The 14,886-nt window shown below is 45.0% G+C and overlaps 1 protein-coding gene across 2 annotated transcripts in view; it reads right to left on the bottom strand.

The window, feature by feature from the left end:
- Positions 1 to 14,886, bottom strand: part of ASTN2 (astrotactin 2) — a 394,891-nt gene that overhangs the window by 23,098 nt on the left and 356,907 nt on the right. For both annotated transcript variants that reach the window (XM_040322749.1, XM_040322750.1), the window contains 3 exons: positions 13,463 to 13,596; positions 5,538 to 5,686; positions 2,397 to 2,538 (listed from right to left, as the gene is read on the bottom strand). In XM_040322749.1, the coding sequence (XP_040178683.1) occupies positions 2,397 to 2,538; positions 5,538 to 5,686; positions 13,463 to 13,596 (425 nt within the window). The remainder of the gene's footprint in view (positions 1 to 2,396; positions 2,539 to 5,537; positions 5,687 to 13,462; positions 13,597 to 14,886) is intronic.

Below are 14,886 nucleotides of genomic sequence, written 5' to 3'. Positions count from 1 at the left end.
AGCCCCCTAGTGGTTAACTCCTAAACTGCAATTGTCATTTTCACAGTAATCAGTGCATTTTTATAGCGTTTTTTGCTGTGAAAATGACAATGGTCCCAAAAATGTGTCAAAATTGCCGATGTGTCCGCCATAACGTCGCAGTCACGAAAAAAAAAAAACGCTGAACGCCGCCATTAGTAGTAAAAAAAAAAATGAATAAAAATGCAATAAAACTATCTCCTATTTTCGTAAACGCTATAAATTTTGCGCAAACCAATCGATAAAAGCTTATTGCGATTTTTTTTTTTACCAAAAATATGTAGAAGAATACGTATCGGCCTAAACTGAGGGAAAAAAAAGTTTTTTTTATATATTTTTGGGGGATATTTATTATAGCAAAAAGGAAAAAATATTGGGCCAGATTCACAAAATTGATACGACGGCGTATCTCTGAGATACGATTGTCGTATCTATGCGACTGATTCATAGAATCAGGTTACGCATAGATAGCCCTAAGATCCGACAGGTGTAATTGACTTACACCGTCGGATCTTAGGCTGCAATTCTAGGCCGGCCGCTAGGTGGCGATTCCATTGCGGTCGGCGTAGAATATGCAAATGACTAGTTATGGCGATTCACGAACGTCCGCTTCGATCTAAATTTACGTCGTTTCCGTAGAGATGCGTCGCATAAAACTAAGCATGCCCTCTAGGTGGACTAACCAATGTTAAGTATGGCCGTCGTTCCCGCGTCAAATTTATAAATTTCACGTCGTTTGCGTAAGTCATCCGTGAATGGCGCTGGACGCCATTTACGTTAACGTCGAAACCAATGACGTCCTAGCGACGTCATTTAGCGCAATGCACGTCGGGAAAGGTTAGGGACGGAGCATTCGCAGCACGTTCGGCGCGGGAACGCGCCTAATTTAAATGGTGCCCGCCCCATTTGAATTAGGCGGGCTTACGCCGAGTGGATTTACGCTATGCCGCCGCAAGTTTACAGGTAAGTGCTTTGTGAATCAGGCACTTGCGATGAAAACTTGCTGTGGTGTAACGTATAGACGATACGTTACGCCGCCGCAGTTATCTGTGAATCTGGCCCTATAAATTTTGCGCAAACCAATCGATTAACGCTTATTGCGATTTTTTTTACCAAAAATATGTAGAAGAATACGTATCGGCCTAAACTGAGTAAAAAAAAAAGTTTTTTTTATATATTTTTGGGGGATATTTATTACAGCAAAAAAGGAAAAAATATTGGCCCAGATTCAAGAAGCACTTGCGCCCGCGCAACCATAGGTTACGCAGCGCAAGTGCTTACTTGCTCCGGTGTAACGAGTGCTCCTGATTCAGGAACCTCGTTACACCGACTGCAGGCTAAAATCTGCGCGGCATAAGGCTCTTATGCCTCGCAGATTTTAGGCTGCATTCTTGCGGGGGCCGCTAGGGGGCGCTCCCATTGTGTATCAGCGTGTAGTATGCAAATTGCATACTACCACTGATTCACAAGCTTGCGCTGGCCCCGCGCAAGCCAGGTACGGAGTTTCCGTACGGCTACTTTTAGCGCAAGGCTGCCCCTTCTAATAGTAGGGGCAGCCACTGCTAAAGTATAGCCGGCCTTCCCGTGCCGTGAAATTTGAATTTCACGGCGTTTGCGTAAGTGAAACGTGAATGGCGCTGGACGCCATTCACGTTCACTTAGAAGCAAATGACATCCTTGCGACGTCATTTGCCGCAATGCACGTCTGGAAAGTTTCCCGACGGAGCAATGCGCTGTACGCTCGGCGCGGGAACGCGCCTAATTGAAATGGTGCCCGCCCCATTTGAATTAGGCGGGCTTGCGCCGAGCAGATTTACGCTACGCTGCCGCAAGTTTACAGGTAAGTGCTTTGTGAATCAGGCACTTGCGATGAAAACTTGCTGTGGTGTAACGTATAGACGATACGTTACGCCGCCGCAGTTATCTGTGAATCTGGCCCTATACATTTTGCGCAAACCAATCGATTAACGCTTATTGCGATTTTTTTTACCAAAAATATGTAGAAGGATACGTATCGGCCTAAACTGAGGAAAAAAAAATGATTTTTTTTATATATTTTTGGGAGAAATTTATTACAGCAAAAAGTAAAAAATATTGCATTTTTTTCAAAATTGTCGCTCTATTTTTGTTTATAGCGCAAAAAATAAAAACCGCAGAGGTGATCAAATACCACCGAAAGAAAGCTCTATTTGTGGGGAAAAAAGGACGCCAATTTTGTTTGGGAGCCACGTCGCACGACCGCGCAATTGTCAGTTAAAGCGACGCAGTGTCGAACCGCAAAAACTGGCAAGGTCCTTTAGCTGCCTAAAGGTCCGGGTCTTAAGTGGTTAAAAATCAACCCCCTCCCCCTCTATATTGTGTATTAGACTTCATCTTACTTGTAAAGACTGTCCGCCTCCAAGCACTTGAAGATGACGGAGTAGAGGTTTTTGTCCGTCGATCCGCCGTGGCTCCTACCGGCTGAAATACAAGCTGTACCCAATCCGGACAATAAATCGTCAGTGAGGCTCAGGGACTCCCCTAGCAAGATGGAAGAGAAACCATAGAGAACGCAAACGTAATGTTATTCCAAATCATAAATTCATTGTATTGATAGTCGAAGTTATTGAAGTGTAAAAGATAGATAAGAGCGCGAATATCTTCCGAATCTGCATTCGTTCTAAAAATGCCGATATACACTATTAGCCGGATTCAGAGAGACTTACGGCGGCGTATCAGTAGATACGCCGTCGTAAGTCCGAATGAGCGCCGTCGTATCTTTGCGCGCATTCTTAAACTGAGATACGCCTCACTGGGGTAGATTCAGTAACATCTGCGCTTTTTTTTACGTAGGCGTTTTTGCCCTGCGCCCCCGCAAATTTTCTGCGCTACCCGCGATTCACGGAGCGGTAGCTCCGTAAATTGCGTGTGCGCTCCGGCAAAATGCCCGGCATAAGCGTGCACAATTTAAATGATCCCGTAGGGGGCGGGAATCGTTTAAATTAGGCGCGTTCCCGCGCCGATCGTAGAGCGCATGCTCCGTCGGGAAACTTTCCCGATGTGCATTGCGGCAAATGACGTCGCAAGGACGTCATTTGCTTCAAAGTGAACGTGAATGGCGTCCAGCGCCATTCACGAATCACTTACGCAAACTACGTGAAGTTCAAATTTCGCGACGCGGGAACGACGGGTATACGTAACATGGGCTGCCCCTGCTAATAGCATGGGCAGCCTTACGCGAAAAAACGCCGTACGCAAACGACGTAAACTGCGTACGCAGGGCTCGCGTAACGTTGTGAATCGGCGTTAGTATGCAATTTGCATACTATACGCTGAGCACAACGGGAACGCCACCTAGCGGCCATCGCAAGAATGCAGCCTAAGATATGCGGGCATAAGAGCCTTATGCCACGCATATCTTAGGCTGCAGTCAGCGTAACAAGGTTCCTGAATCAGGAGCATTCGTTACACCGGCGCAAGTAAGCAATTGCGCTGCGTAACTATGGTTACGCAGGCGCAATTGCTCTCTGAATCCGGGCCACTGTTGCCAAGATACGACCGACGTAAGTCTCCTACGCCGTCGTATCTTGGGCTGCATATTTACGCTGGCCGCTAGGGGCGTGTACGTGGATTTACGCGTCGAATATGTAAATGAGCAAGATACGCCAATTCACGAAACGTACGTACGCCCGTCGCAGTAAGTTACGCTACGTTTACGTAAGACATACGCCGGCGTAAAGATAAAACACCTCTATAGGTGGCGCAGCCCATGCAAGGTATGGACGACGCAACAGCCGTCCTATTTTACGTCGTTTGCGTAAGCCGTACGTGAACGGGGCTGGGCGTAGGTTACGTTCACGTCGAAAGCATTGAGTATTTGCGACGTGATTCTGAGCATGCGCGCGCATGCGCCGTACCAACGGGGTTACGGTTACTTTACATGTAGCACGCCCACTACCTGCCTAATTTGAATTAGGCGGGGTTACGCCGGGCCATTTTCGCTACGCCGACGTAACTTAGGGAGCAAGTGCTTTGTGAATACTGTACTTGCCTCTCAATGTTACGTCAGCGTAGCGCATATGAGATGCGCTACGCCGGCACAAAGATGCGCCGATGTACCTGAATCTGGCTATACATTTCCAAAAGTATTGGGACACCTGTCTTTACACGCACATAAACGTTAATGGCATCACAGTTTTAGGGGTAGATCCACGTACCTGGGCGCATTAATACGCTGGGCGCAGCGTATCTAAGATACACTATGCCGCCGCAATTTTTTTTTCTTTTTCGAATCTACAAAGAATTTGCACCGTAAGTTACGGAGGCGTAGTGTATCTCTGGCAGCGTAAGGGCGCGGAATTCAAATGGATGTAATGGGGGCGTGTTTTATGTCAATACGCCGTGACCCGACGTAAACAACGTTTTTTTTAAACTGCGCATGCGCCGTCCGTGGGGGTATCCCAGTGCGCATGCTCGAAATTAAACCGGAACAAGCCAATGCTTACGACGGTGACGTCATTCTACGCAAATCCCTATTCACGAACAACTTACGCAAACAACGTAAAAATTTCAAAATTGTACGCGGGAACGACAGCCATACTTAACATTGAGTACGCCTCATAACAGCAACTTTAACTATACGCCGGAAAAAGCCGAACGAAAACGATGTAAAAAAATGCGCCGGCAGGACGTACGTTCGTGGATCGCCGTAAATAGCTAATTTGCATACTCAACGCGGAATTCTACGAAAACGCCACCTAGCGGCCGCCGAAAAATTGCATCTAAGATCCGACGGCGTACTAAGACTTACGCCTGTCGGATCGATCCCAGATGCAGTCGTATCTTGTTTTGTGGATACAAAACAAAGATACGACGCGGGAATTTAAAATTAGATAGATACGCCGGCGTAATCCTTTTGTGGATCTGCCCCTAAGTCCGTAGGGTTCAATATTGAGTTGGCCCCACCCTTTGAAGCTATAACAGCTTCAACTCTCCTGAGAAGGCCGTCCACAAGGTTTAGGAGTGTGTCTATGGGAATGTTTGACCATTCTTCCAGAAGCGCATTTGTGAGGTCAGGTACTGACGTTGGATGAGAAGGCCTGGCTCACAGTCTCCGCTCTAATTCAGTCCAAAAGTGTTCTATTGGGTTTATGGACCTTGCTTTGTGCACTGGTGAGCAGTCATGTTGGAACAGGAAGGGGCCGTCCCCAAACTCTTCCCACAAAGTTGGGAGCATGAAATTGCCCAAAATGTCTTGGTATGCTGACGCCTTAAGAGTTCCCTTCACTGCAACTAAGGGGCCAAGCCCAACCCCTGAGGAGCCAAGCCCAACCCCTGAGGAGCCAAGCCCAACCCCTGAGGAGCCAAGCCCAACCCCTGAAAAACAACCCCTCTTGTGTGTGTGTGTGTGTGTGTGTGTGTGTGTGGGGGGGGTGCACTTTGCTTGCTCTACCTTGGGTACCAGTGGTCCTTGTCCCAGCACTCTTTGTAAGCCAATAACAAATGTCTAGCTTTAACACCAACACCAGTGATCACCTCACCCGTGTACAGCTCTGTGTCCGTGTATTCGTCTACTTTCTTATGGTGGAGGATATAATCTGAAACTTTGGTTCCTATAGTCGCTTGAACATCCAGCCATTCGAGAGCCACCACGTTGCTTGAAGGCTCCATACTGGGAGAAAGGCGAAACCTACACAGCCAACAAAAAAGGAAAAAGAAGGCTTAATACAACAAAACAAGGGCTATACAGTAAAGTAACGTAGGCGTGTGCATAACTTTTTCATGAACTTCCATTGGTCGGGTCACATTTCACATGTTGGTAGAGTAACTCTTCCTTTATAGCAATGGTCTGTGGCCCTTGGTCGTGGTCGCGTTTATCCAGCCCTTGGGGCGCCATTCCATCTATTGACATCAATGTCGGGGGGCATCATTCCATTCCCTAACACCAATAATAGGGCACCATTCTATCCACTGACACCAATTATGGAGAACCTTTACATTCACTGACACCATTCCTCCCACTGATATCAATGATGGGACACTATTCCTTCCACTGATACCAATGATGGGACACTATTCCTCCCACTGATACCAATGATGGGACACTATTCCTCCCACTGATACCAATGATGGGACACTATTCCTCCCACTGACACCAATGATGGGACACTATTCCTCCCACTGATACCAATGATGGGACACTATTCCTCCCACTGACACCAATGATGGGACACTATTCCTCCCACTGATACCAATGATGAAACACAATTCCTCCCACTGATACCAATGATGGGACACTATTCCTCCCACTGATACCAATGATGGGACACTATTACTCCCACTGATACCAATGATGGGACACTATTACTCCCCCCACTGATACCAATGATGGGACACTATTCCTCCCACTGATACCAATGATGGGACACTATTCCTCCCACTGATACCAATGATGGGACACTATTCCTCCCACTGATACCAATGAAGGGACACTATTCCTCCCACTGATACCAATGATGGGGCACTATTCCTCCCACTGATACCAATGAAGGGACACTATTCCTCCCACTGATACCAATGATGGGACACTATTACTCCCACTGATACCAATGATGGGACACTATTACTCCCCCCACTGATACCAATGATGGGACACTATTACTCCCACTGATACCAATGATGGGACACTATTCCTCCCACTGATACCAATGATGGGACACTATTCCTCCCACTGATACCAATGAAGGGACACTATTCCTCCCACTGATACCAATGATGGGGCACTATTCCTCCCACTGATACCAATGAAGGGACACTATTCCTCCCACTGATACCAATGATGGGACACTATTACTCCCACTGATACCAATGATGGGACACTATTACTCCCCCCACTGATACCAATGATGGGACACTATTACTCCCACTGATACCAATGATGGGACACTATTCCTCCCACTGATACCAATGATGGGACACTATTCCTCCCACTGATACCAATGAAGGGACACTATTCCTCCCACTGATACCAATGATGGGGCACTATTCCTCCCACTGATACCAATGAAGGGACACTATTCCTCCCACTGATACCAATGATGGGACACTATTACTCCCACTGATACCAATGATGGGACACTATTACTCCCCCCACTGATACTAATGATGGGACACTATTACTCCCACTGATACCAATGATGGGACACTATTCCTCCCACTGATACCAATGATGGGACACTATTCCTCCCACTGACACCAATGCACCATTCCTCTCAATAACACCTATGATGGGGCACTATTCCTCCCACGGATACCAATGTTGGCACTATTTCTCCCACTGATACCAATGTTGGCACTATTTCTCCCATTGACATTGAAGACCTCTGATCTCTAGTAACGCTTCTTCTTTTTCATTGAAGATAAATAATGGATTCCAAGCAGAAGCAACGTGCCATCCTTGAGTTCTTGACGAAGGGAGGTGTAGATTGCCCGACATAATCCACTCCCTCGAGTCAAGTGCCTTTTCGGAGACGAGAGAGGCGATGACCCTGCGCTCCCCCCCATTCCCGTCCGAAATTGAAAGACTCTTGATGAAGGATGGGCATAGGCTGTCCAATATACGGAGATGACACCATTGAGAAGAGCAAGGTCTTGTCATTGGTGACTCTTGTCAATGGCATCATCTCTGTATACATTCTATAGATGTTGGACAGCCTACGCCCCTCCTTCATCAACAACTCAATGACAGCATATTGCTTCTGCTTGGAATCTATTATTTACCTGCAATGAGAAAGAAGAAGAAGACGAAGAAGACGATGACCAAGAAGACAAAGAAGACGATGTGGATGAAGAAGAAGAAGAAAAAGAAGACGAAGACGAAGAAGACAAAGAAGACGATGTGGATGAAGAAGAAGACGAAGAAGATGATGAAGAAGAAGACGATGTGGATGAAGAAGAAGACGAAGAAGATGAAGAAGAAGACGAAGAAGACAATGAAGATGAAGAAGACGAAGAAGAAGACGACAACGACGGCAAGGAAGAAGAAGGCGATGAAGAAGAAGAAGACAAAGAAGACGATGTGGACGAATAAGAAGATGAAGAAAAAGAAGACGAAGAAGATGATGAAGAAGAAGACAAAGAAGACGATGAAGATGAAGAAGAAGACGAAGAAGACGATGAAGACGATGAAGATAAAGAAGACGAAGAAAAAGACGGCGAAGAAGAAGACGACTACGACGGCAAAGAAGAAGACGACAACGACGGAGAAGAAAAAGAAGACGATGAAGAAGACGATGAAGACGACGAAGAAGAAGACGAAGAAGAAGACGACGACGAAGAAGACAAAGAAGAAGACGAAAAAGATGATAACGAAGAAGAAGACGTTAATACAAAGAAAGAGTTACTCTACAAACCACGTAAAAAATTTGAGGGATCTACAGTATGCAAGTTAATAAAAAGTTATGTCCACTTTTGTGTTACTTTTATTTGCTTACATTGCATCTATTCCTCTGAAAATCCACACTATATTATTGGGGGGGGGGGGAACGCTACAGCTTTTGTTGCTTGGTTTAACCACTTCCGGACCGCCGCACGACTATATACGTCGGCCCTTTGAAGAGGGATATCTCGGTTATGGCAGCAGCTAGCTACCATAACCCAGCCATGACTATGTTAAGTATGGCCGTTGTTCCCGGGTCGAATTTTAATTTTTTTACGTTGTTTGCGTAAGTCGGTCGCGAATACGGATGGACGTAATTTATGTTTACGTCGAAACCAATGACGTCCTAGCGACGTCATTTGGAGCAATGCACGTTGGGAAATTTAGCGGACGGCGCATTCGCAGTTCGTTTCGGCGCGGGGACACGCCTGATTTAAATTCTACACGCCCCCTAGCCGCGTAATTTGAATTCCGCCGGGGGATTTACGATACGTCGACGCAACTTTAGAGGCAAGTGCTTTCTGAATACAGCACTTGCCTCAAAAACTTACGGCGGCGGATCGTAAATCAGATCTAAAGATCCGCTAACCTATCTGAATCTAGCCCGTGAAGAACACATCTGAAAAAGAGGCCCGGCCCTTAAGTGGTTAAGCAGAAAGATGACCAGGAAATCCGAAAAATTTGCCATTTCAATGGAGTGGAAGATACGAGAGTGTAAAGGGCAGGGCGTGGAAGAAGGAAGGCGCGGAATACAGACGCAATAGGTAAATGTCAAGTCATTTAATGAGAATTTTTTTCTGCTCGGGAAGCAAAGTACGACTTATTCTTTAATTAAAAATGATAATAACTCGCTAATCAAAAACTTCAAATCATTGTCAGCAGATATATTGCGTGTATAACCCGATCTTATGGGCTTCAAGCCTTTTACGATGATGAGGCTTAGAGCGCGAAAAAAAAAAAACCGATACAAAATATTATTTTTAATTTATTAATATTGAGACGCTCACGCGGTTGACAATTACCTATCAGGAGGATACGGCTCATAGAGAACCGAGGCATATGAGAACCATAAAGAACCTTAAATGATGCAAAAGCGTTTAAATATTCAGCCCGGACCCTTCCGTGACCCGAGATCAATGATGCCGAAATGCCGTGGCCAGATTTAGCTGCATCAGCAAGTGTTGGCAAAATTGACGAGAACTCTGTGACTAATTTGCAAAGCTACAAAGCTCTTATGCATTTTTCTACGGACATATTGCGGCTCTCTTTTGATACATGTAACAGGATGACCCTTGACACCCAGAGACTTTTGAGGGATGGGGGATACTCCTGTGCCAGCGGCCCTAAGAACTCTTGGGTCTAAGTTCACCCTGTGCCCCATTTGGGCATAGGGTGGCTAATGAATCGTAATTCATGTATTACATGAGATGGGACATTAATAATAATTCATAATGCAGGATCTTGAGAGATTGCAAGTTGTTGGTTAATTGTGACCCCAACCAGTCAAAAGTGACTCATCTCTCTGGATAGCCTAGTGACATGTTAAATAAGGCTGGTTCTTGAAAGGCCTTTAATTGTGTGATAACACTGTCTAAAGCCTATTGATGCTCAGAGGTGTGAATAGGTGTCAAGCTGTATGCGGAGACGGAACGTCTGCCTAGGGAACTCAGTGTGTGATGGTGTTTTGTTTGTTATGCTGTTAATGAAGGAATGTGCAGTGATGAGATCATGATAATTATAGGCCGGCGCCGACGCGTCTAGAATGTTTAGTAATTAGCCTTGGTGGAGATCTCATTGTCCCTTTGAATACTGTCACATGATTGTAACTGCATAAAAAGCTGAGAAGAAACCATTAAAGTAGTCATTACATTTGAAACCAGAAGCACAGAGCTGTGTGTCTTGTGTCTGGGGGGAATTCTTATGGATCGGGTCCTGTTGGTTGGAGTGTCGATAAGCTGTCTTGGATGGCATGGAAAGTCGTAAACGGTGGTGACCGTTACAATACACTTTTTAAAAGCTTTTTTATTTGTATTTTATTTTAGTATAGACTGACAAATCTGTAATATACGTGATATACAGAGCATCCGGAAAGTATTCACAGCGCTTCGCTTTTCCCACATTTTGTTATGTTACAGCCTTGTCCTAAAATGGAAAAAATTCATTATTTTCCTCAAAATTCTACAAACAATCCCCCATAATGACAATGTCAGAGGTTTGTTTGAAATATTTGTAAATTTATTAAAAATTAAAAAAAGAAAAAATTCCATGTACATAAGTATCACAGACTCCTCCCATGCACATATGTGTCACAGGCTCCTCCCATGTACATAAGTATCACAGACTCCTCCCATGTACATAAGTATCACAGGCTCCTCCCATGTACATAAGTATCACAGGCTCCTCCCATATACATAAGTATCACAGACTCCTCCCATGCACATATGTGTCACAGGCTCCTCCCATGTACATAAGTATCACAGACTCCTCCCATGTACATAAGTATCACAGGCTCCTCCCATGTACATATGTGTCACAGGCCCCTCCCATGTACATAAGCATCACAGACTCCTCCCATGCACATATGTGTCACAGGCTCCTCCCATGTACATAAGTATCATGACTCCTCCCATGTACATAAGTATCACAGGCTCCTCCCATGTACATAAGTATCACAGGCTCCTCCCATGTACATAAACATCACAGACTCCTCTCATGTTCATAAGTATCACAGGCTCCTCCCATGTTCATAAGTATCACAGGCTCTTCCCATGTTCATAAGTATCACAGGCTCCTCCCATGTTCATAAGTATCACAGACTCCTCCCATGTAAATAAGCATCACAGACTCCTCCCATGTACATAAGTATCAAAGGCTCCTCCCATGTACATAATTATCACAGACTCCTCCCATGCACATATGTGTCACAGACTCCTCCCATGTACATAAGTATCACAGACTCCTCCCATGTTCATCATGATACTTATGTACATGGGAGGAGCCTGTGATACTTATGTACATGGGAGGAGCCTGTGATACTTATGTACATGGGAGGAGCCTGTGATACTTATGTACATGGGAGGAGCCTGTGATACTTATGTACATGGGAGGAGCCTGTGATACTTATGTAAAAACACAAAAAAACTGCGCTGCAACACAATGATCTCAAGGCAGCAGCTATCGTGCGAAGTACACAATAAACATAAACAAACAAAAAGCCGCGCCAAGCCAATATAAGTGATAAACCTCTCCTTTAAGGAATGGAAATTAGCAGAAAGTCCAAACAGAGTCTTTATACTCATAGGAAAAAGCTACTGTTGTGATATTCAAAGAAAATGATTCCTTAGAAAGTTGCTAATGTTGAAATAATGGATCTTTCAATCACCCGGTGACATGTAAACAAATCGTGAGGTCCCTCCACCGAGAATAATGAGCCTCTTACCAGATGGCAAGTAACCAGAGCAGTTGGCTATAGCCCAGCCACGGCCTTTAGGTTCCCCAGAAGTCACAGGACAAAATCACCAGCGTCACGACCGTTTCTGACTAGATCGCTCCAATGCAGGGAATAATATAAAAGAAAGGACGCATATAGCGTAATACCGCTGGGTAACAAATTTTATTAAAAAAGTAGTGTACTTACAGCGAGTAAAGATAAAACAGCGTGTGTTAAAATGTAAATGCCGGCCGGGATGCAGGAGCCCTCCTCCCGAGCGTGGTGACGTCACTGGCGTAGCCTCCCAAACGCGTTTCGTCACAAGGGGACGTTCTCAATGGGGGTCATTGAGAACGTCCCCTTGTGACGAAACGCGTGGCTGGGCTATAGCCAACTGCTCTGGTTACTTGCCATCTGCGATCTAGTCAGAAACGGTCGTGACGCTGGTGATTTTGTCCTGTGACTTCTGGGGAACCTAAAGGCCGTGGCTGGGCTATAGCCAACTGCTCTGGTTACTTGCCATCTGGTAAGAGGCTCATTATTCTCGGTGGAGGGACCTCACGATTTGTTTACATGTCACCGGGTGATTGAAAGATCCATTATTTCAACATTAGCAACTTTCTAAGGAATCATTTTCTTTGAATATCACAACAGTAGCTTTTTCCTATGAGTATAAAGACTCTGTTTGGACTTTCTGCTAATTTCCATTCCTTAAAGGAGAGGTTTATCACTTATATTGGCTTGGCGCGGCTTTTTGTTTGTTTGTGATACTTATGTACATGGGAGGAGCCTGTGATACTAATGTACATGGGAGGAGTCTGTGATACTAATGTACATGGGAGGAGTCTGTGATACTTATGTACATGGGAGGAGTCTGTGATACTTGTGTACATGGGAGGAGTCTGTGATACTTATGTAAATGGGAGGAGCCTGTGATACTTATGTACATGGGAGGAGTCTGTGATACTTATGTAAATGGGAGAAGCCTGTGATACTTATGTACATGGGAGAAGCCTGTGATACTTATGTACATGGGAGGAGCATGTGATACTTATGTACATGGGAGGAGCCTGTCATACTTATGTACATGGAATTTTTTCTTTTTTTAATTTTTAATAAATTTACAAATATTTCAAACAAACCTCTGACATTGTCATTATGGGGGATTGTTTGTAGAATTTTTAGGAAAATAAAGAATTGTATCCATTTTGGAATAAGGCCGTAACATAACGATTTGTTCAAAAAGTGAAGTGCTGTGAATACTTTCCGGATGCTCTGTATATAAACCTGTTTTTTTTGTTTTTTTTTAAATAGACTCTGCTTGACCAAAGATGGCCACCAAAGTCACATGGGGTGCCAGCATTCCGATAGTTGCCTCCTTTGTGTGCGAGAAACCATAGAGGAACTAGGTTCCTCTCGACTTCCTCCTCCATCTGTAGTGACGAGCGCCACCTACAGTGGAAAAAATAGACTGCGCCTGCCTACAAAATGGACAGCTTTGGTAGAAGTTAAAATAGAGGTTTCTTGTGCATTCAGATATCTTCAGGTTGCAACATTGTTTCTGATTGAACTTTTACGTTCCAGTAAGAGTCTCTTACACGGGTGGAGGAAGTGGACTGCAGTTGGGCAATCCATTCTCATCAAAGGCAGTAAGGTCACACCGGCACCAATCATCGATGACTTCTCCTTTCCCGGTACACCAGTATAAGCTCATAAATGCATTTTTGAACACCTGCAAAAGGTAAAAACATCAATAAGATACTTAAAAAAAAAAATTGGTACATTCACATCATTAAGTCATTACTATTAGCGAGTAATACGTTCCCTGATGAAGCCCGATGGGTGAAACATGATGGGAACTGGTGATAACGCCTTTAAATTCTCCTATATTATATGAATACTCAGGCCCAGATCCTCGTATCTCGGCGTTAAACTATGCGGGCGTAACGTATCTCATTTACGTTACGCCGCCGCAAGTTTTACGGGCAAGTGCTTGATTCACAAAGCACTTGCCTGTAAAGTTGCGGCGGTGTAGCGTAAATCCTCCGGCGCAAGCCCGCCTAATTCAAATGATCCGGGTAGGGGGCGTGGATCATTTAAATTAGGCGCGTTTCCGCGCCGAACGTACCGCGCATGCGCCGTCCCTAAAATTTCCCGACGTGCATTGCGCTAAATGACGTCGCAAGGACGTCATTGGTTTCGACGTTAACGTAAATGGCGTCCGGCGCCATTCACGGACGAATTACGCAAACAACGTAAATTTTCAAATTTCGACGCTGGAACGACGGCCATACTTAACATTGACTGCGCCTCATATACCCAGGGGCAACTTTACGCGTCGCAAATCTTACGTAAACGTTGTAACTTCACTGCGTCGGTCGGACGTACGTTCGGGAATTCGCGTATTTTGTTAATTTGCATACTCGATCGGGAAAACGACATCGGCGACACCTAGCGGCGGAAAAAAAATTGCATTTAAGATCCGACGGCGTAAGAGCCTTACGCCTGTCGGATCTAATGGTTATCTATGCGTAACTGATTCTAAGAATCAGACGCATAGATACGACGGCCCAGATTAGGACTTACGATGGCGCACATGGCGTTGCGCCGTCGTAAGCCCTTTCAGAATCTGGCCCTCAATGTTGATATTTAGTAACCATCACAGTGATGTCAAATGGCAAGCCTACATGTGAGCACAGGAGGTACCAATAAACCAGACTGAGGTCAATATAATGTCTAATGCCAAAGGAAAACACACATGGGGGGCGCTTGGTCCTCCCAAGGGGACTGAAGCCAGATTCTAAAAAACTAGATGCATCTGTGTGGTCGGAGCACCATCACTGGGGTGGGGATCAAATATCACCAAAAGAAAGCTCTATTTGTGGGAGAAAAAACGGACGTCAATTTCGTTTGGGAGCCACTTTGCGCAACCGCAAAAAATTAAATAATAAATCAGAAAGGGGGCAAACACTTTATCCAACAGCTGTAGATAAAGCCCACCACAAGGTTAAATGACCTACAA

Source organism: Rana temporaria, chromosome 9, assembly GCF_905171775.1.
Source record: "Rana temporaria chromosome 9, aRanTem1.1, whole genome shotgun sequence".
Taxonomy (NCBI): Eukaryota; Metazoa; Chordata; class Amphibia; order Anura; family Ranidae; genus Rana; species Rana temporaria.
This window is presented reverse-complemented; position numbering and strand designations above follow the sequence as displayed.